The following is a 24,375-nucleotide window of genomic DNA, read 5'->3' on the forward strand; positions in this document are numbered from 1 at the left end:
CGAGCGAGCAAATATTTCGACATTTTCATTACAAAAGTTTGTAATAGATTTTGACATAATACATTTTTGACAATGAATAACCGGTGTGTTGGCTCAGTTGGTTGAGCGTCCGTCTCACAACCGGGAGGTCGGGGTTCAAACCCTGGCAGCGTCAGACCAAAAGACGTTAAAAGATGGGAGTTGCTGCTACCCTGTTTGGCGTTCAACAATTAAAGGGACAGAGCCTGGTCGATCTGGCACTGCACGGTGGCTGCCGGGCCCACGATCAATTGGGCAAAGCAAATTTTCAGAGTATTTCATTTCATGTCTATTTCGAACAATAAATTATGGATTTTCATAATACTCCGAAAAAAATGTCATAGTTCATCCCTTTCCTTTGATTTTTTTTTCATTCTGTCTTCTTCTTTTGATCGTAAAGAAGTGTCAATGACTTACTAAATTCAATCGTTTATTAGAACACTTCTAGCCCACTGGAAACTCAGTACCCTGTACAAGATTGATGCATCATTGTAGCTTCTATATTTATACCCTCGAGTTGCTGCAGAGGGGTATGGAAGGCAATGTGTTCAAACATGTGTTACTTTATTCATTTTTATTTTTATATTTTTTTTATGTATATGGTGTAATATCATGTTGTTTTACCGTGTTGCAGGGCCACTTTGTAAATCAGTTTGCTAAATGAAAGGGTTAACCATGATGAAATAAAGCGTGAAAATATGAATTAGTAAATGAATAATTACATAAATAAATAAATCAACAATAAGTAAATAAATAAATGAACAAATAAATAAATGAATAAATCAACAATAAGTAAATAAATGAATAAATCAACAATAAGTAAATAAATGAATAAATCAACAATAAGTAAATAAATGAATAAATAAATGAATAAATAAATAAATAAATAAATAAATAAACAAATAAATAAATAAATAAATAAATAAATAAATAAATAAATAAATAAATAAATAAATAAATAAATAAATAAATAAATAAATAAATAAATAATAAAAAAAAAAATAAATAAATAAATACGACTGGCAAAGAAATAAATATAGAGAAAAATGAAAAATTAGGAAGGAAAATGGTAAAAACATATAATGCCAAAATCTATCACATAAAGTAGATTTCGGTATTAAAAATGACTGTAATAAATAAATAAATACTATCAAAATCCTGATCAGGGGTTTATAGCCCCAGGGCCCCAAACAACTCGATTAGTTCCTAATCAATTAACCGAGCAAAATGTACATAGGTTTCACTTCGAAAATTATTTGAATATGTAGGGGGTTGGTTCATTCGGTCGCTACGCCAGTTTATTTCCAATTCGTCTAATGCCAATTCGTCCAATTGTCAACTTGTCTAATATCATTTGGTCTACCATCAGTTCATCGTTCGTCAGTTCGTCTAATTTCCCTTTCGTCCAATCACCATTTCGTCTAATAACCAGTTGGTCCAATATCCATTTAGTCCATATACCATTTGGTGCAGTTGGAACTAGGTGTTAATTATGCAAAATGAATGAAAATGAAATGGATATGAGACCAACCGGTTATGAGACGAAATGGTCATAGACGAAATAGTGATTAAAATAAATGATGATTGGACCAAATGATTATCATACCAAATGGTTGTTAGACGAGTTGATGGACGGAATGGCATTAGACTAAATGAAAGTTGTCAATTTGGTGAGATGACGAGTTGGCAGCAGATGAATTGACAATTTACCGCTACGCCCCCTCGCATAATATTGTATTTATTGTTTTAGAGGGGAGGGGAGCTGCTTTGTCAGCCCACGAGCACTATGCTGCCAATTTCCATAGTTTATTGGATAAACCAACGTCCAATTTTTTCAAGCCCCCGGAAGCCCCACCAAATTCTAGAACCACGCCTGGTCATCTTGGACAAACGACATATTCATAATTATTTGTACGTTCCGAATGTGCTGTCCCGATCCACCCGACCGACATTCGACAACGTTGCAGAAAACGTCTGCAAGGTGGATGATAAAATACGCTCATTTTACTAAACTCATCAAGTCAGTTCTTTCCTTCGTTTTGGACATCTTTTAAGTATTCTACCAATCGACAAACATGACAAACATGGAAATATGATTACATAACAAGTCTGTATATAGCTTGCAGCGTCAGATAATGCGCAAAATCATATAACAATGTAGAAATTTAAAGGTTAAATAGAGATGTATTTATATTTTGTTTGTGCCTTGTTGCGTGCTCTCCTGTAGAGCTTAATTCTGTTGTGGGACATTAATTAGGTCTTGCGTTAGGCGGTACTCAGCTGCTTTCGTGTCAATAATCAAGACTTATTATGGGAGGTGCCGTTCATTAGAACGCAGTAACGACCACATGTGGCCAAATTAGCCCGTTATTTCTACCCAATTTTCACAGCCATTTTTTTTAGTGATGTTATGTCATCTCCCAATACGGTAATTACAGCACCAAGAGCACAAATACTCATTTTCCCCTGCAAGGAAATAATGCCGTACAAAATAGCAAAACAAATTAGTAGAATCGAAAGGGAATTTATCAAAGTTGAGTGAGCATACTTTCAAGAAAAGATTTGATGCATATAATTCAGGTTTGTCTAGATCTGATTAATAAAATAAGAGTACATTTTTTTTTACTTACTATGTTGACTTATAGGGTAATTTACCATACAAAATATACTGGTAGGCGATACACGGAGAATTTAAGTCATAGTTTTAAGAAAAACTTTTCCTTTAGAAACGTGGACGTATCATTGACCAGACTTTGTGAATAAAGGAATAATGTCGAGAGCGTGGTGTTTACAAATTCATAATCTGTCATGCTGGGAAATATCCCCGGAAGATCACTTTTTTACCAAAGATAAAAAAAAAAGGTTTTCTGTGGTCGTGTGGTCCAGTGGTTAGAGCATTGGACTCATAATCATAAGGTTGTGAGTTCGAATCCCTACTCTGCCATTGACTCCACTATGATAAAAAGGCCCGAGAGTAATATCTGTCGTCTATAAATTAAGTCAGCCACTATGACTAATTAACCTAGACGTAAAATGTTTCCTATAGGTAATTGGTTATATACCAGCTTGGCGTTTACCAGCAAAATGCTGTCCAGCCGAGTCCCTACGGGAGTTACCATAAACAGAAAGAGGAACAGAACAGTAATGAAATCCCTTATCCACCACTGCCTTTACCGTCATCATCATCTTAATCATCATCACTATGGTCATCTTCTTCACTAACGTTATCACCATCACCAGGTGGGTGTTTCAAAAAGCTGTTCGTAAGATACAAATGACTTTACGTACGACTGGTGATCCTTTCTTGTGCAGTGATATCCCTATTTATTTGATTTATAGGACCTAAGAACATGTTCCAATTATTGTTCCAATCATTACCATCATCACCATCATCATCACCGTCATCATCATCATCGTTATTTTCAATTGTCACCATCATTATCACCACCATCATCATCACCATCATCATCGTGATCTTCACCATCATGATGATGATCATCATCATTATTATCACCATCATCATCGTGATCTTCAATTGTCATCATCATCATGATCATTATCACCATCATCATCACAATCATCATCATGATCATCATCACCATCATCATCGTGATCGTCACCATCATCAAAATTGTCATCATCATCATCACCACCACCATCATCATCACCATCATCATCATCATCACCATCATCATCATCATCATCATCATCACAATCATCATCAACATCATCATGATCTTCACCATCATCATCGTTATCATTATCAATGCCACCACCGCTATCATTGCAATCATACCACCAATACCACTATCATCATCATCATCATAGTTACCATCATCGACATCAGCAGCGGTATGATCTAAGGAGGGGGTTCATTTAAGATCGTTGTGCACAATTGCGACAAACTTTAACTAATGGATAGCAGGATTTTGAGTTTTTAATTTGTAGTCGATCGAGAGCTGACGGTGTCGTCAAGACATTTCCCATGTTTTACGATTCTAGCCACAGATGGCGCTAGACTAATCTTAACATCACCCATTAGCGCGCTTGTAAAGCCTGGAGCAAGAGTAATTACAACTCATTAAAACGTAATGTTGGTGCTATTACGTAACGTTTCTAAGCTCAATTGGCATCTGCTCATCTTTAACAATACTCATATTCAATAGGAAGAATCTAGAAATAACAGTAGCCTGTAATTTTCTATGCAAGTATAAAGGGCGTATTGATGCTAAATCAGTGCTGGATTTACACAGTGCTTCTTACCAAAGAACACAAAGCGTAACTAATATAACTCCGGGGTGGTATTCACTTGATCGATTGCTTGCTGAAAAAAAGGTACACCATGGCTGGGATCGATTTGAACCCGCGACCCTCAGTGTCCGGAAATTAATACCCTGGGCCACATCGCTCCACCCAGGTAGCTCACTATTAATGATATAAACATACCTGGAACGACTGGCTTATGGAAATGGGAGTTATTTTTTCACCATTTTCATGATTTTCATAACATTTTGGTTGCTTCTTTAATTCATTATTTATCATAATGTGGCCAGGTCACTTTGAATTCAATGACAAATGATCGTTTTAAAAAGGTCAATTAAAACTAAATTAAGTGAAATGATATTATCTGATTATTAACATTAACCATTGTTTTTACTGGGATCTTGCAAAAAATATTCCACTGGATCCATGAGGGGGGGGGGGGTGAATAAAGCATATGTTGTGTGCAACTGGGAAGATCATAGAAAGTCTGTCCACTATGAGCATGATTAGGATGTTTATGAAAAGTGGGGCATTTGTGCATTATTTTGTCAAGATGAGCTAACAATAATTAGTATAATCACTCCCCGTATTTTGTGATATTTTTCCCCAATCATAACCCATGCCAAGGAATATTTGGCGATAACAGCCTCGCGGAACGACGCGTGACGAAATATAAGTCTAAATATTAATGAATATCTCCTCTGAAAGATAAACGATCATATTCTCAATGCTTTTGTGGAGCGATGTTACCATTTCATTATTACGCAATATACATTATATCACATATTCCAATAAAATCATCACTATTTTCATATCTTTCAACTTTCACCATAACAAAATATAGAATACACTAATGTCATATATAACATAAACAACAACAACAACACATTTTGAATGAATAAACTCATTATCATAGTTATGGAAATAAATAATCTACATGAGAATGATAGTTCCATCTACTACATAACGTTTTTAATGCTTGTAATGCTAAAAAAAACCTATCAACAGCGTGACATAGACTTTAAATAGTTTGAAGATATACTGCACAGTTTGCATTTGTCTTAAAACATGATAATGAAATTTAATTTAATTCTTCCATCGTGTGTTCGAATCCCAGCGCGGTCTAGCGTCCTTTGGCAAGGCGTTAATCCACACTTTGCCACTCTCGACTCAGGTGCTAAATGGGTACCCGGTAGGATGCGAAAGACGTATGTTTGATTTTGCCAGCGCCATAATGTGGCTGCGATGAATGCAAGGAATGCTCCCAAGGGAGTGGAAATTGTGCACTTTTCGTGCTTGATTGAAATTCATCCAATGACCGGGGTAATAGCTGTAACGCGCTTTAGGACATTCTGGGAAAAGCGCTTTATAAAAATTGGCTATTAATATTATTATCTCCTAAATTGAATTTGTTACACATTGGTTATAGAATCTCTATTGAGCAATCCCAGAATGGTCTTTATAATATAGTTTTGTCAAATTATTACTTTATGAGCATAAATCGGACTTCGATATAATACAACAATAGAAAGAAGAGATTTATACAGAAAAGATAGACTTGTGTGACGTAGATTTCTTACTTGTCAAAAATTAAATTGACATAAACTAGCATTGATTTATTCTTATATTCAAGAAGAATAATTATCCAGGGAGACAACTACTAAACAAAACATATATATAAATGAGCAAGCATAATGCAAGAAAAGGAATATAAAAATATTTTATTAATATCATACAAAAGATAAACCTACAGATTGCCACAACCGTCAAGATTCAATTCTGTTCAGTATAGCCATTGGCAATGATTTCTGTGTCGCTTACTTTTATGTTTCTAATCAAGGTGTCATTCCTATAAATAATTTGGCTTATCATAAAACGAAAGTAAAGGAAAACCACACCTTACCTCGTATTATACTTTATAAATTGTGAATCTTTGTCATTCTAATCGTTTATAAGTTGTAAGTTTTTCACAGTGTTCCAATAAATATGATAAAACAAAAACTATTTGAGCATAGTCATGACCGTACCCAGAAATATTTTGTTCGGGGGCAGGACGAGTCAGAGTAAACTTTTTTTCGAAAACCTTAGAAGCGAGGGAGCGAAGCGGCCGAGCTTGTCATTGGAGCGTTCATTGCATTTTGTATAGAGCTTGTAGAGTGAAACTAAAGGACTTCAGTCAAACTTTTGTTGAATTTTGTGGAAATTTTCAGAGAAAATGTAAGTTATCACAATTTATTGGGGGGGGGGGGCAACTGCCCCCTTGGTCCCCGCTGCACATGGTCATGTACCTAGTTTTCGTTTTGCATGCTGTCTTCACGTTGAAACTTGTTAGATTGATATGGAATTGGGTACTTCAGATGGATGTAACCAAAGATATTTCTCTTCTCTTGTCTTGTTCCTTTCATCAATAATGGTACCGATTCTTTTCAGCTCAGCACGGAATCTGAAGACATAATAGAAATTATGTTTAACATTGGTAGTTTCATATATTTCCTCTTTTTTCTTAACGAGACCCATAAAAAATGCAAGAACAAATGTTGAAACAGATATCTATGGACGTACTAAAAAACAAATAATCATTACAATTTTATACAAGCAATTAACTTCGGAAGTATACAGTCTTCCAAGTACACAATATGAGCACTTAAAGCATGGTTAGTGGTTTGTTTTTGACATCAACAACTTCATCATGTCAATAAATGCGATCTTGTTCTAAACAACGATCACACTTGTTGAAAATATACATATGGAAGTTGAGCGTAAATAACAAGGAGCGTTGTGGCCCAGTGGATTAGTCTTCTGACTTTGAAACAGAGGGTTGTGGGTTCGAATCCCAGCCATAGCATAATTTCCTTCAGCAAAAAATTCATCCACATTGTGCTGCACTTAACCCAGGTGAGATGAATGGGTACATGGAAGGAATCTATATTTCTTGAAATGCCACCGCGCTGTAAAAGGCTGCGGGGCTAAAGCCAGGGTAATGATATCCAATCCTTTGGAAGCGGACGTTATGACATAATTGCCCGAATTCAGAACGGTGGTTTTTTAAAACCATGGTTTTAAAATGAAACCACCTTTGTGAATTCGGGCCAATGTGATATGCGCTATTCCAGGGCCTGTTGTACAAAGAGTTACGATTGATCCGATCAATCGCAACTATGGACGGCCAGCAACGTAAACATCTATTATGCATGTTTGTTCAAAATATTTTCTAGCTATGATGTATATTCATGCATTCATCATGTTCATTGTTTTCTTGAAATTCACTGTGTTTCTCTTTGCATACAAAGGACACTGTGCAATTTTTTTCGTAGAAAAAATAATCACACTGGTGGATTTCCATAGAGTTACGATTGATCAGATCAATCGTAACTCTTTGTACAACAGGGCTCAGAACTGCGTTATTATTTTTATTGTTATTCAACATGTTCAATGAGTAACGAGAGGGTATAGGAGTTACTAATCTAGCAGCAAAATAAATTTACTGATGAGACGCCGTGACGATTAGTCACCTTTTATGCGCTAAGAGCTATCAATTTATTGATATGATAAAAGGAGATCCCCAAAAAACAGATTTTAAAGAAGGTGATTACAAATATCTTACCTATCCAATGCTTCGAGGTCTGCGGGATAATACATGTACTGAAGCTCGAAGTCTCCTATTGGATTGTTATCACGTGTGCTAAGCAGTTTGGTGATAGACATGGTCTGTAAAGTTTGTTTCTTGCTGGCTAACTTGTCGATGATATCCTTTTCACATAATGCAGTCTAATAATACGAAAATGTAAAAAATGTAGATCAGTTATTTAGGTAAAGCACGTAGATGAAAGGATACGTTCACACACCCACCCAACCCCACACGCGTATAGCTTGGATTTTTGATACGTCTGAATGGTGCAGTCTTCGTGAGTTATTGAAAACTCACATGCGTTATTAAAATGAGATTATTTTTTTCATCCATTATTTTACAAAATAAGCTGTTTTATGATGCTAGCTGAAAAACTGGGAGATGTAGACCTTAAAAAATGTAAGCACTGTCTGACATCTAAGAAAATCATGACGTCATGAAGAGGGTACGTATACATTTTTACTAACGTAAATGAATTGTGCTGATTGCAAAGCTTAATTCTTTGGTAATTGCAAAGCTTAATTCTTTGGAGATTAAGACCTAAGACCGGGACAATTAAAACCTTTTTTGTGTGTGATGAGAAGATGTATCGTAAACATAACGCTTGGTTACCTTGTCCTGCGGTGGTTTGCCATTCAACCAAGCTGGGTAGGCTGGAGGGAATCCGAAATTATCATACTGACCAAAATTCACAGCGGCATGACCAGCGCTGAGCAAGAATATCAAGTCAGTGACAACCATAGTGATCTCCTTTGACGTCTTTAATTGTCCTCCGTTTGGAAATCCCTTTAGAAAATGCAAAGAAAATCGATTTGTATTTGATTATTCAATAAGAAAAATGTAGGATAAAGGAGATGCAAGTACATCATTTACTGAATATTATCTCAAAATCTATCAGAAAACGAGATATTCATAATTTCGCTCCCTTGCAACTTTTCAGGAATTTTGTCCCATACGGCATCATGACATGTCCTCTCGAAATGTGTGGCTCATTATACGTAACTGCCAACATCAGTTGTAATTCTAAATTAACTAACTCTTTAAATAAATATGTTGTTTTTGCTTATTGAGCTTTGTTGGCTTTCATATTTACGCCATCTACGTTCGGATTTCAGTTGGTGTATTGAGTTTGTGCATTTGGTATGTTGCTGCATTGAGTTTATTCATAAACTAAGTTAATTTAAAAAAGGGCACTACATGATTTTCACCGAAGATCGAAAGAGAAGCAAAGTGGAAATAAAAGCAGAATACCTTTATTCCAGCTGTGATTTCCCCGTCACTCTTTGGTTGACCACCCAAGAACCACGCCCATTCTTGAAGTTCATAATCATCAGAAATCTTCTGGGGGGTATCTGATTAAAAAGATAAACAGTGTGTCCAAAAAAAGGTGTGTTGTGATTATAGGCTTGAGACTATAGGCAATAATAAATATAGCTCTTCTATGGTTTCAGACCAAAGTCACCAAATACTCTCACTGTTAAAAAAAACCGATTCTACAGGAAAAAATAAGATTTTGCAGAAAGCAATAACAGAATCATTCTGTAAATTCTTCAAGCGGGATTTTTTCTGCAATTTGATAGAACAGGTCTATTTAAAAAAGGGGAAAAGGGTGTTTTTATTTCAGGAAATTTGTATGGATGGTTCCATACACCAAATACCAATTTCCTGTAATTTTACATGATTAATTAAAGATTACAGGTGTTCTCGAGACTTTGCTGCGGGAACTTTTTATATTTTAAGGATAAATTCTAACAGTGCATGCAGAGAATCATTTACACAGGCATATTACAAAGGCATGTGATAAATGATTTGTGCAGAAATATATTTCTTAATCTGAATGCACCCTCATTTCGAGATTAATAAAAGATTATAAATAGAACCCCCAAAAATGCAAATCTTTATGAGGGATCCCTTTTACGGCATTTAACCTCATTAATAGATGTTCTGGAACTTGTTTTTGACATAATAAAAATATCAAATTTTCAATGCACCTTTTTGGTGCAAAACCTACATATTATTTTGGATAACAAAACATAGGATTGCTGACCCAGCATCGTAAGAACGTTTGTAAATTACGGTAATGAGGTTACATCGATGGGGCAGTATCTTATTTGTCTTCTCGTCGTAAAAAAGATCATCGGCATCAGCTTCAGGTGAGGCTGGCTAGGGAATGTAATAATGATGCGGGGCTATCTGTGCCAAAAACAATAAACCTTTGAGCTGAATTAATCAAATTATAGCATGTTGCAAAACGTGTATAAATTTGCATAATCAATCAATCAATCATGAATAAATAAATAAATATAAAAAATTTTCACGAATGATACACATTTTGTATGCAGGATTTTGCATTATTCACAATCGATGACAATAAAAGCGAATGTTTTAAAAGAATTTTGTAGAAATGAGATAGCAAATGTTTTCACTCCCTCCCCATCCATCTTTTGTTTTTGTTTTTTATTGTTTCCTTCTGTGATAATGTATTTGCTTTAAACTATGAACAAAGCGGTCGACATTCTTAAGGATTCTAGCTCTTTTTTGTCAATTCCCATAAAACCGTTTGTTATTTAGTTGTATTTATTATTTCTTACCTCTAATTGTTTTTAATATTCTCTTGTTTATGTACTTATGTTTTTATGGTGAATGAAATAAAGGACTTGATAATTTCGAATACTGTTTATGAAAAAAAATTAGGACATTGTCTTACCATAATGATGTCCCACCACCTCTTCCACATAGCTGTGTATTGCTCTGTGTAGGAGTATGGCGTCATCACGATAGTGGTAGTTGGGTAAAACCTCAGGATCAGAGACTCCTCTCTCTTCAAGGTCAGCGTGGAGAGAGCCCTCTACGTTCAACCGCCAAGTTGCAGAAGCACGTTTGACGATTTCCGCCATGCCAATCCTTCCTATGTTCATATTTTCATCAGCAAAACCGCCCTCTCCAATCAAATCGGACATGGCCTTACTAAAATGATATTTTAAAAAATGAGCATAATTCATCCATTGTTAAAACCTGAAATCTGATCCGAGACCCAGCAATCAAAATTAAATATTTTTAGAGAAAAAATCTGCATACACAACATGGTTTTATTCAGCAAGTATAAAACTGTGTAAATATAGCTTATTTTACGTTCTATATTATAAAGTACAGCATAATTTTGTAAATTCGTTACATATCAACATTTGACTTTGAAAAAGATAAATTTAACTATTTTGAAGACAGACATCTTTCCTCATTTGTAATTTACCCTTTCTTGTATTTCTTTTGGTTCTCTTTACTTTTATGTATTGCTCTCTATAAGCGCCTTGAGCTATTAATCAAAATGAAAAAGACGCTATATAAATCATATGTGTTATTATTATCATTATCATTATCATTTTCTTGTATCAACGACATAAAGGTAATGAGAATAAACTGAAGTTTTATCAGAATCTGCAAGTTGATTGCATTTAGCTGTTTTTAGAAACATAATTATATTCTACCTTAATTTGGTTTTAAATTATATTTCTTTAAAGACACGATTCTTACCTATTGATGGCTAGAAGATACAAGAAGTGAGGAGCAAGAAGACGAAATAGAGGATGAGACTGAGATAGGTAACGATGCGTTGCTATGACAACTGATTCACCGAAGAGATGTGTGAATCCAAGATGACTAGCTGACTCATGAACCGATGAATCAGCCAAGTTGAAGTAACATTTTGCCATTAGCCAAGTATATTCGGGATCCGTCGGATAAAACACCTGTGTGTGTCATTTAAGAGACAATTTTAGTGTTTGTCGCTAGTTAACTATTAGCCAATCAGACTGTAGGATTTCAATAGCTTTTAACTGTTATTGCAAATTTGTTATTATAAATAGTTTATGAAACGTGCCCCTGTTCTTGCCATCAATTGCTTGCAGAACACGTTTCAGCTTCTTACTGGAACGCCACACCGAAACCTGTTTCGTCATCGCCTGATTGTGTATAATACCCGAACTATTGTTCTAAATTGACTGCTATAACATGGTATACTGCATGTCATCTAACGATAACGTAGCCCTGAGAATCAAGGGTACTGGGGATGCTGAATCACCCCAAGAATTTTCTGGGGGGGCTCACAGTCCTTGAAATTAGGTTGGTAAGCTCAAATGACTTGACCCAAATCTACTCCAATTGAGAAAGAAAACCTTGTTTTTGTTTTGCTTGTGCTTTTTATCTGATAAATATCCCCTTCATTTTTTTTAGTAAAAAACAATTTTTGTTGCTTGTTTATCATTTTTTAAATCGAAAGCTTCTTAAATTTGGATTAAAAAACCTTTTTGAGGGTGGGCTGCTTTTTAACATACCAGCATCCCTTTAAAAAATCATCCAGGCCCCTGGTTGTAACCCAATGCCTCCGTGTAACATAATTATGTTATCAAAAATTGTTTAACTGTCACAATTTCAATTCTTTCTCATTTTAGTCAATCAGCAATATCTAATGAAATATTGTTTTTTTCATCATTAAACGGAAAAATGTTCCTTTTATTTCGCTGAAAAGAAGATGTAATACCTAACAAGTAAATATACAAGTCAGGTATACACCAGGTGGATATTTCATAAAGCTGTTCGTGAGTTATAAACGACTTTACGAACGACTGGTGACCCTATATATCCTGGGAGTTTAATCAACTCTAATTAAAATTAGGATTACATAATTTACAACAATATGGTTCAACAATCGCGCGACTCGAAAGTCGAATTGGTTTGGTTTGGTTTTATTTACCGTATAAAAATCACAATAAAATACATTGCACAAGATATGATATTAAATATAAATAGATAAACATGCACATAAAAATATACGGATGGATCACTCTATTCAGAGCCATTGATATAATGGCTCTGTTCTTCCTCGAGGTCCAGTGGTCGAATCGTGCGTAACTTACGACTAGCTTAAATACCCCCCCCCCCCCCCAGTTTAATAGTTTGGGCGCCCAAAGAAATGTTCTCTTGCTGGTACTCATTAAATTATTTGAATGTTTACTGCAACTTATTAACTAAACTCATTCTTTGAAAATATGAAGCGGAATATGGACAAATACCGGATTATCTGGTGCTGGGTCTTGATTGATCTGAATTGCAATTGGCATCAAATATTTCTCCTTGTTGACGAAGAAAAGGGCTAAAGGAGCACATATCTAAAATAAAAAAAATCAAAGATGAGAATATAAGCCATTTGTTTTCAAAAGTACGTTCAAGAATTTGAAATTAATGTGAGGGCTTTTCCAAGTCAAAGTGTGGCTTAGAATATTTGGTGATACTCCAGAATAATTCACATTAAGAAAGCTATAATCACATGATTTCCAAATTTATTAGTCTGAATGGATTAATGTTTGAAAAAAAAGATTTTCATCGAATCAGCTAGCAAAAAATTATAATTGCACTTGTTCCAGAAGGAACAGACATATCATGTTCCATGTTTGATAAGTTTCAAAGCAAAACAAACATTTTAAACATGAAAAATTTCCTAAATTCATAAAATTATTACGAATAAATAAATGGTGTGTGATACTTATTTAATGTCATTGTTTTCCTCATTTGCTTACGACCTGTGTTCTGCAGATAAGAAATTAAGAATCAAATTATGAAAATAAGTGAAGAATTGTAATTTATCTTATGAAACTTTATAGAAACTGCTTTTTGGTAATTCTAATCAATTTATCATTGGGATGGAATTATAAATTAAGACATACCTCTCTGTTTTCCGTACAAGGTAAACCTTGAAGAAACTTATAGTCTATTATGAAGAGACGCTTTTGATCGATAGCTTCTTGAATTGTAAATCCTTCGATCAGGGGTTCGAGCTCTTTCTCATCCACGGCAAAACTTTATGGAGGGAAAAAAGGAAGGAGAAACGATTTTTCTTTAATAATTTGTTTATTATGTGTCTGGAATACGAAAACCGAACAGAATCTACGTACTTAAGATACAAACTTAAAATAAAATCTTATTTTTAAGTGAGGAGAGTTCGTGTTATACAATGTAACTAATGCGTTTTATTATGACACTTGGAAACATGCAGCCTTTCATAATGATCGAAATATGATGTCAAATTTTGTTATTGATTACGAACCCCTTGACCGTTAATCGGAAACATTCAGGAATCATTTTTTTATGTTCCTTATTCCGGTAGATTATTGCGGGAAGGATTTGTAAAAAGTACCTAAATCTATTTTCATTATTTTAATGAACATGTATTATCTCAAAGCGTTGCGCATTGGGGATGTTGGTGGGCATTTCAGGAAAATAGAAACAGAAAAGTGGTTTTGGCACCTTATTCACCAAGACAAGTTCTACCACTGTTGCAGTTGGGTGCAGATTTAAAAGGTTTTTATCTTCCTTTTATTTTAGTGAGTATAAACATAAAATAGGTAATGGGGATCAGAATATTACTTCACTGGTATTGAAGTACACCGTCGAATCATTGCTGGGTTGCACCCCGCCAGTCTCTGGTTGCCGAATTCTTTGTCTGACCTCCAACACTGCACTCCCTTCAATATCAAGATTTGAAGAAAACAAGAAATCGAGATTGATTTCCTCATATATTCGTCTTAAAACTCATTGTAGTAATCTGAGGAAGTAAAACTCTACTGAATGTATTGGTGTTCAACTCATTTAAGCGTGAAAAATTATTGTTCGAAATGACAAATTTTGGTCAAAGTTGTATAACTGCATAACTGCATGAAGTCGAAAATTTGATCGACAAGGGTATGCCAAGATTATGACGAATCGTTGGTCGAGATATTGAACAAAATATGTTCATCCAGTTCCACCCCAACAAAAAGTTGATTTGAATAAAAGAAGAAAAATCAAACAAGCATAATATTGAAAAAAGTAACCAATATCGGATGTAAAATAAGAAAGTTATGACATTATACAATATCGGTTCATTTTACAAAACATGTTATATGCACATTCTGGTCGGAATACAAATGAGGGGATCGATAACAGCACTATTTCTTTTAAATTTCGTTATCATGGTTATAATATTAAATGAAATATTAAATATTTTAATTTCAGTCTTCATTGTTACGTGAAACAAAGTTTTATTTCTCCCTGAATATGAGGATTTAACATTGTGGTTCAGTAAAGTTGGTCATTGTCAATACTGTAAATATTAAATACTGTATAATTCAAAATAATGAGAAAATGATAGTAGGAAGTAAAGAACATCACTGACGTTCTCGTTATCATATCAATGAGTTGTGCATATATCATTGTGTGAAAAATAAGCAAAATTTGAAAATATCATAATTTTCAGCATTATGATTCTTTGATTTTCTCTATTTATTCAAATCGACATTTTTCCTGACGCGGACTTGACCTTAAAATAGAATGATAAAAGTTCCACCAAATACTTGGTCATAATCGAGGGTTTATCAAGTTACCACATTGAGCTAGTTTTACCAATAAATTTATTTGGTTTGCCTAGCAAAATAATACACAAAGAATCCCAAATTCGTTTTCAGTATACTCGGTATTTTTGTCTTATCATGGATGCCAGCCATGCTGACATCAAATCAAATGACCTGACCCCTACCCACACCGCTTACCATCGGTACTGGGAAGTGAGGTTCTCGATAGATTTCCTCTATCTCTTTCAACGATGTCCAGTTATCTAAGGTGATATCCAACAGCGCCGCTTCTCTAAGGAGCTTCACTCCATTTGCAAGAAGCTGAAACTGGAACAAAATGAGAAATTCTAAATTAGGCCTGTTCAAGTGTTCAACTCACTCTGTCATTTCAATCATGAAAATTGAACTTTTGCAACGAAAGTTTTCAACCATTCAACCTAAAATAATTTTATTGTCGCGCATTTCACGAAGTAAATGCTACTCCTCGGAGACTCCCTTTTTATCGCAGAATAAAGAATAAATGAATAGGGTCCGCACATTAAGGAGAGTGACAATTTTTACAAAAATTATAATATACACCAAGAGAGATATTTCAGGGATTTCAGGCACCGAGGCACATTTACACTACCGCCACAATTATGACAAACCGATGTCATTGCGATACTTTGATCAAAGAGATATCACCTCTGTTTCACAAGACTATAATTGCGGATCAGATCTCCTCCAACCTGCCACCTAGACACGCAATTTATTCATTTGAAAATTTATATAGTCATATATAGTGACTTTTTTAAATCCACATCATGATTGTGAAACTTAATACCACACCCTCCCTTCAAATATAAAAATGTAACTCATATTTTTTGAAGGGATATCATGGATCCATAATAACCCAAAATAGAATTGTGTAATTTTTCAGAACACTTACTGTTGATCTGATGGTGAAGTTTTCGTCAGGAGGAAGGTCCTTGTACTGAAAGATAAAAAACAAGAAGGAAAAAGTCATCAGTATTTTTTTTACTATTCGTTTTTTTTTTATCAGATCATCTGGGCAATCAAAATAAATGATGATGCATACCAAGCTTACACACTTATATTCGGTGTATGGTTTTAGAAACATAGCAGGGATGGGTAATAAGTGAGTCACAGAAAATGGATTGAACACTTCAGAATTTTCTTGAAATTAAGCAAGAAACTAAAATGTTCTCAACAAACGAAAATACAAAATTGCCTTCAAAATTTGTATCACTACGAAAATTTGAGGCGCTATACTGGTACATGTCCCTATTACTGTTCTGCACATATCTCTTGGACTTTGTAGTAATGAATTGTTTTTATTTTCTTTATTCATTTCAGTTTTGTTCAAATTTTTAATAATAAATAACATGAATAATGAGAACACAAATGGAAATTGACTAAAAACCTGAAAAATGATAACGATATAAAAACGAAATATAGTCAAAATTGCAATATTATATCATAAAAGAATAAGGTTAACGGAACATGTGAAAGGTATGGTCTAAAATACAATCAATACTGAAAAATTCACAATAATCTGTCTAAAATTTTCATTAAATAAAAAAAAAGTCGATGGAAAAGTACGTATCGGTCATCAGTGTTGTAACCTTTGAGTGATTCTCCTATTATTTTTGTGTCCTTTTTTGCGAAATGGATTAAATTGAATGACTTACGGTGAGCGTGCCAGTCATTTGATTGATGATCGGGACATAAAGATCCTTCTTTCTCTGTAGTTCGTTCTGTCTCTGAGCTTTGTTCTCGTCATCCTGTGGGAGAACAGTATCGTATTCCTTCAATTTGATAGGAGGGTTCGGATTCACCCAGCGATCAACTGGAAACGTGTGTTCCTTCTTGGTCTTGGTGTTCACAATTTGAATAAATTCACAAAACCAGGCTGCCCCTAGCCCTACATTGTTCCGAGACAGCTCTATGCAGACGGGATATCCAAAGCTATTCTCCAGACCAACCTGTATCTTGTCCATGTGACCAGTTCGCAAGTCATCATGAAAGATTCTATCGAGCTTGAATTGACGAGAACGATGTCCCCTGTCGTTGTAAAACGCAACAGAGACTGTGGCGTCTGTTCCCATACCAAATCGGTCACCCGTTTGACGTACAAGGTGTGTTTGGTGGTCGCCCTGGAAATTCCGGTTCCCATGCTGATGATCAGTGATGACGGTATTGTTCCAAGATAGTATGGCTGTTAAAATATAAACATAGGCAAGCAAACTACATCAAATGGTAATGATAACATGATTGTGGTGGTGATGATAATGATGATGATGATGATGGTGATGATGATGATGATGATGATGATGATGATGGTGACAGTGGTGAGGATCTATGGCGATACTCATGGTAATGATCACTGGCATTCCCTGTCAGGGAGGCAAGATGACATTAGAAGACTTACAAGTATTAACTCAAGTTCGTTTCAAAAGGGGAATAGCATCCATCATTGTCGGTTTTAATTGTAACATCACTTTTCCCCAAAACGTCACCTGTTAGTGCCAAGGAATCACAGTCGGCATGGTCGGGCGTAGCTATGAAAAGGATAATAAGTTCACCATTCAAGGGTGCACCGTAATATCATATGCGAGGGGGCATACCATTTATATTAGTCTGCAAACAGAGGAACGAAGCATGCTAAACATCTTCTTTTTTTGGCTGAACTTTTGGTTTTATAAATAAAAATTTAAATAAAAAAGAAAGTTTTATTTGGCTAGCTCTCTAGAAAATATTTGTATACAAGAGAAGTATTATTTGCAAACTTGTTTCAACTTGTACTTCAATAATGTGTTTCTACAAATTGCTTGATTCCCCCAAAATCCTGTATTATTACGAGTGAGCGCAGCAAACGATGAAAAGCAAATTCAATTGAAAATTTGTTGGAAATCTAGTTGTACAAATCATGAACCAAGAGTAGTAGGTCCATGTACGAATGTAGGATAGTAGAATGAAACTCAGCCCGATAAGAAAATCTCAAGCAGTCAAGTGTGACAGATCCTTTTGACCAATAAATTGCTACTGTAGTTCGAAAACCGGAAGCGTTCTTTCCATTTCTTCGAATAAGATTTTCCCTTTTTCAGTTCAGTATTTGAAAAAAGACAAATGACAAGCTTGCATTCTTTTGATTATTGAGATTTGTATCGTATTCGCGATTCACATGGGACGTAAAATATTAGGTCAGTATATTAAAGAATAATCATCTTGCATTCGCATATTTAGGTCTTGCTTTGTCGCTACGCTCCCTCGAGTGAAAATGTGTTTTTTGTTTGGTCATTTTATTTTATGAGGTTAGCCTTTCAGTTATAAAAGCTGCTCGACCAAGGGCCCCTGTGTCAACAGAAATTAAAACAACAAAACAATAATACATACAATAGTCAACAAAATAACATTATAATCAAGGATAAAAAAATTATTACAAAAAGAAATCAAAATCACTAATAGACTAAAAAAACATTAAGTATTCATGGGAATCTTAAAAACATATCTGTGTGATTTGCAGTATCTTTAATGAATCTAGTGAGTTTCCTAATCAGAGTTTTTATATGGAGGAGAATGACATTGCAATCCCCTTCAATGCTTTACCATATAGTCATGATAGTAATTACTGTATATATACTACATGTTTATCCACTCCAAAAAACCTTTGAATGACATAACCTCTTACGTGTCTTAGATCAACACTTTGACCATTTTTCATATAGACAAAAAGCAAGAAGAAATATTGCGATATGATGATTGTATGACAATGGAATAGCTCGAGAATATTACAAAGTTTCGATCCAAAAGTGAAAAAATACCTATCACATAATCTCTTAATCTAAATATGAAGATTTCTCACAGGTACATGTTCTAGAAAATGGAAGGGATACCACATAATATAACTGTTTTTAAGTATTAAATGAAAACTACATGTATAAATGTCATAATTTTCTTATTTCATATCCGTTTTTGATGTTATTATCACAGTGTTATGCTTTAGTTGGGGTGGACTTGTCTTTTAATGTGACAGGACGCTGCGACAGTAGTCTGAATCAGGGCCCTTGGAACGTTTTTTTTTTTACTGGGAGTTCTGATGTAAATTTGACCGCAAAAAGGGTTTTACACTACAAAATGAAAAGTTAAGGTTATTTTGGTCGAGAGAAATTTAACAAGAATAAAAAAAAATAAATAAATGAATAAATAAATAAATAAATGAATAAATAAATAAATACATAAATAAATACATAAATAAATAAATAAAGGGGTTCACACTACAAAATGAAGGATCTTTTAATCCAAATAAAGTTGACAATCCAAAATAAAAAAGGGGGAAGGTCATTTCGGTTACATTTCTCCATTTTTAACACCTTTATGTCACAAGACCCTGACACAACTGTATAACTTAGAATGAACCATTGATTTTGTATCAACCATAAGAGCTTAATATAAATATGATGCGCATAGTAAAGTATTTCACGAAACTGTTTAAAAATAAGAATCTCAATAATTTTCTTTATCTAGTACTGTCTCTAAAAATACTGTTTACTAAATTTAATGTTCCGTGACGGTATGTGTTAGAGAATGTGTGTATTGTTCGTGGGTTTTTTTTCGCTGTCCTGTTTTTCTTCTTTTAATCTCACACTGGTCTGACATAATCCTAATTGACTTTTAATAGTTTTTATTTCTTTATACTATACCATACTGTTACTTTACTTTATTTTTTAGATCTCTATCTCTACTGATTCGATTATTTATTTTTATCCTGCATAAATTATTCATGTGTATGTTGAATAAATAAGCAAATAAATAAATTATTAATAAGTACGATTATTTTATGAAGTGGCAGTATACTTTAAATGTCATGATTTTTATTGTTGGAATGTGGAAATAAAAAATACAATAAAGTAAAATAAAATAATATTTGTTAATAGTTTCCTTAAAAATAGTATTCAATTCAAGTTCACTGTTTTAATATTGAAAGTATGTCCATGCTGAATAACTCTAATGATTCAACTTATACGCTATTCAAATGAAAAGTGTATGCCCGGACTAAGTAAAATTGTCAAGGCATTACCACATTTCTTTGCGCCTTTACTATTACTTTTTTATCCAAAAAAAGATGCAAAAGCAAAAAAAAAACACCAAACAAATTGTTACTACTTACGTAATCAGTAAAGATCTTGTCTGTGAAATGAAAATGATTTCTAGACCCCAGAAAGCACTTGCATGACTGAAGTTATGATGGTTATAGTTTTACTATCGATTTTCGCATATGAAAGCAACAGTACTCACAACCATCAGCTTAAAAAGTTTAATTCCCTTTGCTGAAAATTGAAAATACCTTGACGCTGCAGACATAGACGATTGAAGACTACGCTTCTTGCTCAGATACAATGAGATCCACCTACATCTGATTATTGTGAGTCCATATATTAATCTAAAACGTTTGTGGTTATTTTTGTACAGATAATCAGTAGCTTTTATATCTTACACCTAGTACAAGATGATACATCTATTCCTCTGACTCGTTTCAGTCTCTTCCGAAGGTTTTATTTTACAGCCGTTCCTGGAACTCTTTAAAAATCAAATGAGAAAAAACACGTCACGCCTATACAGTAGTTCCTCCAAAATGACAACGTTGCAACAAAGCTTCTGATTGGACGAAGACGATGCCAATCATCGGAAATGATCTGGTTTGTTTCGTATAAACACTATTATAGATGCTGGGTACGCGAAACCGTGAAAGAACGTGCCAGTCTCATAAGTAGGCCTATCCGCGGACCTGAGGTGGGGCAGGGGCAAAGTGACTCATGACAACCCCCCCCCCCCCCCTTTCTTAATGAAAAAAAGATATTCCTAATCCGACCGGGTTTCCCCGATACTGTTCATAAGGATTATTACATAAAGATATGAAGATTAGACGCACACTCATCCATTCTGCAGGCTTTTTATTTTTTCCGCAGTCATATATTACTTGAATGATACAGAATTTTGAATAATGTAGAATCCAGTCAGGAGCAATCATCCTGGTGGCTCAGTCATCATGTTATATACAAAACACACAACTTTGAAGCTCACTCGCTGCGTTCGCTCGTATTAGAGGAAGTCGTTAGACAGGGTATCTGAATTTAAAATGAAAAATAACATTGCACTACTGGTGATCCTTTCTTGGCGGGAGCAGCAATGCACATCCCACAAGAAAGGGTCATCAGTCGGTCGAATTATTTGTGTGTAACGTACGAAAAGCTTTCTGAAACACCCCCTGAAAACATTTCCTTATAATACCTCAATCATTTAAAATAAGAAAAAGTCTGTTTATTCAGAGAAGGGCCTGTATTTGTTTTACTGACTTCCTGTTGTATAGAATTAAACGGAATTGACAAGATCTTGGTGCATGTTTGATGGCTCACGAAGTACATATCATTGCCAAATGGAGTGGTAAAAATGAAACACTTTATTACGACTTCCAGAAGAAACATCGACAGGGTTCCATTTCCGGAAGAGTAATTAATGTTAATCCCAATTTTCTTTCACTATCAATTTTAGAGTAGACAGAGTAGTTCAGGCATGATAAGCGACCACGGGCGTACAGATTGAGGGAACGGGGGCAATAATCCCCCCCCAAAAAAAAAAATATATCACCCCCCAGGAGGAAATAAAAGGGAAAGGGGGCAAATCTGATACTATGTATATTTTTGTTTAGAAACGTTTGGATTTTTCCACAGTCGGTTCGCTCGCTCGCGACTTTCAGAAATTTTGCTCCAATCTAGTCAGGCCCCCTCAAAATTGTTGGCTCATTATGCCACTGAACTTGACCAAATATTTTCCGTTGCGTATAAGTTGTACAACTTACTCGACGGAAAAAATATATTTGCTAATATTTTGTGACTTTGTATAACGTTTATTGATTTTGTTCAATTCTTTTTTCCCCCAGAATACAAACTGTTAATGGGGAATCCAACCCAACTAAAAAATTGTTTTATAAGACAAAGAAATATCAGACAAGTTGATAGGTGAATGTTTGAACAGTATTGGACAAACATTAAGAAAGTTATGAATTTTTAAAAGTTGTAAATATCGGTAATCACTATACTCATGGAGACTTCAAATTGGCCGCATATGGGATGTCATAGTGATGTAAGGCAAGGACTACTCTTACATGTACTCCACTACATATTTGGCTAAAATGTCATTTTTCCTAAAAGTATTTATTTCAAATTATATTTTCTTTCATGAGGACAATAAACATTATACTACCTTGGGTTATATTCAGATTACTGCCCCAGGGAATGGGTACTTAGGAGAAAACCACAAATCCCATGATAATAAAGTACATGGCCTATGGGAAATTTGTCCTTGCCCCTTGTCATAATTTACTTACCCAGTTGCCAATTTGACATCTACATACTATTAGTGATCTCAACTTTAAAAAGCAGCTATAACTTTCTTATTGCTTGTCCGATTTCTTTCAAACTTGCACTATTCTGTTTAATCTATTTTCCTCCTTCTAACACAACATCTTTTGGCCAAGGCTAGATTTCCCATTAAGATTCTTTTGCTATGTCACGACATTCACTTCCTTGAAAGTATAATATTGACAACAACATCTGAAGAAAAGTAAACTCTTTGATTTCGTCAGGACAAGCAGAAAGGATCGCTTCAAATATGATTATGAATTGTGTAAAAAACAATCACTGGCGTACTGAAATAGAGGTCTTATTGGGTGATTGCCTCCTATAAACGTTTCTCTGCCAATCTTGAGTGATCTGATGAACTCAAAATGACGGCAGTTTTTTACCATGAAATTTCGGTTACATTTCGTAATTCCGAAGGTTCGTAACTCCGAAGGTTCTTAATTCCGAAGGTTCGGAATTCCGAAACAGGTAAATTGCGTTCGTTAATCCGAAAACGTAAAAGGGTTCGTTAATCCGAACATTTGTGGCGTTATTACGAAGGTTCGATAATCCGAAAACGAAATAAGGTTCGTTGTTCCGAAGGTTCGTTAGTCCGAAAACGAAATAACGTTCGTTAATCATTTCGTTTTCGGACTCACGAACCTTCGGAATTACGAACCTTCGGAAATACGAACCTTCGGAATATCCGAACCCTTCGGAATAACGAAGCTTCGAAATTACGAATGTATGCGGAAATTTCGATCATTCTTCATCAGACAAGAATTGGAGCTTATTTTGCTGCCCCTGTCATATATTCTGGTGAATCATAACAGTAACTAGGCGTGAAAATGGTGTAGTTCAAATTCTCTGTATATTATATTTGATATCTTGTGTATTATCTGATCTGATATCTGATATGCCACTCAAGCTTAGGTTTTGCTATCTGATAATAGCATAACGCTGTTTATTCAAATACATAAACATTTCATATTGACTGGATATCATAAATGCACATGGAAACAAACACTCTTTATTATTAGGTTCTTTGTTTTAATAAGCAATGCATCTAAACATAATATATTGCCATTTTATACCGATTTTATTTTTGTATATTTGTAAACCCCGACTAGTGAGGAGAACAACATAAACTAGTTTTTCTTTTCGTCATCCTCAGGCACTAGTCGGTGGTTAATTTCTTCCTCTTGTCCATATTCTTTTGCCTGAAAATATAACAAACAAAAAATAAATTTCATTTGATATTTAAGTGGACTTTTAGTTTTAATTTGAAAATTGTAAATTAAATCAACCACCCATATTATGCTCTGTGAGCAGGGGAGCGAAGCGTGCTAGCTTAATTTCTGCTGAACTTTGCTATGATAAACATACATTAAAGGCATTATTGGTCAGAGATCTAAACAATATTCACATAGGCACTTTTACAATTCAATTCAATTCAATTCTTTATTCCATTTCCATTCAAAACATAATACAAAATAATATAAAGTAATACAAATCAAATATAATTTTACAGATGAGCATTTTTACTTCGTAAAACAAACAACAACAAAAACAGTATAATATAGACATGATAGAGTATAAATGGAAATGAGGGGGTCCACTAAAAAGCAAAGCTTGTAAATTGTGGATCCCTCTTGGAAATGAAGAAAATATAGTCGACTTATAT

At 34.5% G+C, this 24,375-nt stretch overlaps 1 protein-coding gene across 1 annotated transcript; it reads right to left on the reverse strand.

Moving 5' to 3' along the window:
• Positions 1 to 5,967: 5,967 nt before the first annotated feature.
• Positions 5,968 to 20,778, reverse strand: LOC121416316 (allene oxide synthase-lipoxygenase protein-like). The gene is given in 14 exon segments (XM_041609870.1): positions 5,968 to 6,724; positions 7,886 to 8,049; positions 8,522 to 8,695; positions 9,161 to 9,261; positions 10,617 to 10,876; positions 11,441 to 11,655; positions 12,979 to 13,074; positions 13,630 to 13,762; positions 14,330 to 14,427; positions 15,490 to 15,618; positions 16,220 to 16,264; positions 16,983 to 17,419; positions 17,422 to 17,509; positions 20,462 to 20,778. Coding segments are annotated over 13 exon segments (2,013 nt in total). The 5' UTR covers positions 17,468 to 17,509; positions 20,462 to 20,778; the 3' UTR covers positions 5,968 to 6,609.
• Between the last annotated feature and the right edge of the window lie 3,597 nt (positions 20,779 to 24,375).

Source organism: Lytechinus variegatus, chromosome 5, assembly GCF_018143015.1.
Source record: "Lytechinus variegatus isolate NC3 chromosome 5, Lvar_3.0, whole genome shotgun sequence".
In the NCBI taxonomy this organism is placed as follows: domain Eukaryota; kingdom Metazoa; phylum Echinodermata; class Echinoidea; order Temnopleuroida; family Toxopneustidae; genus Lytechinus; species Lytechinus variegatus.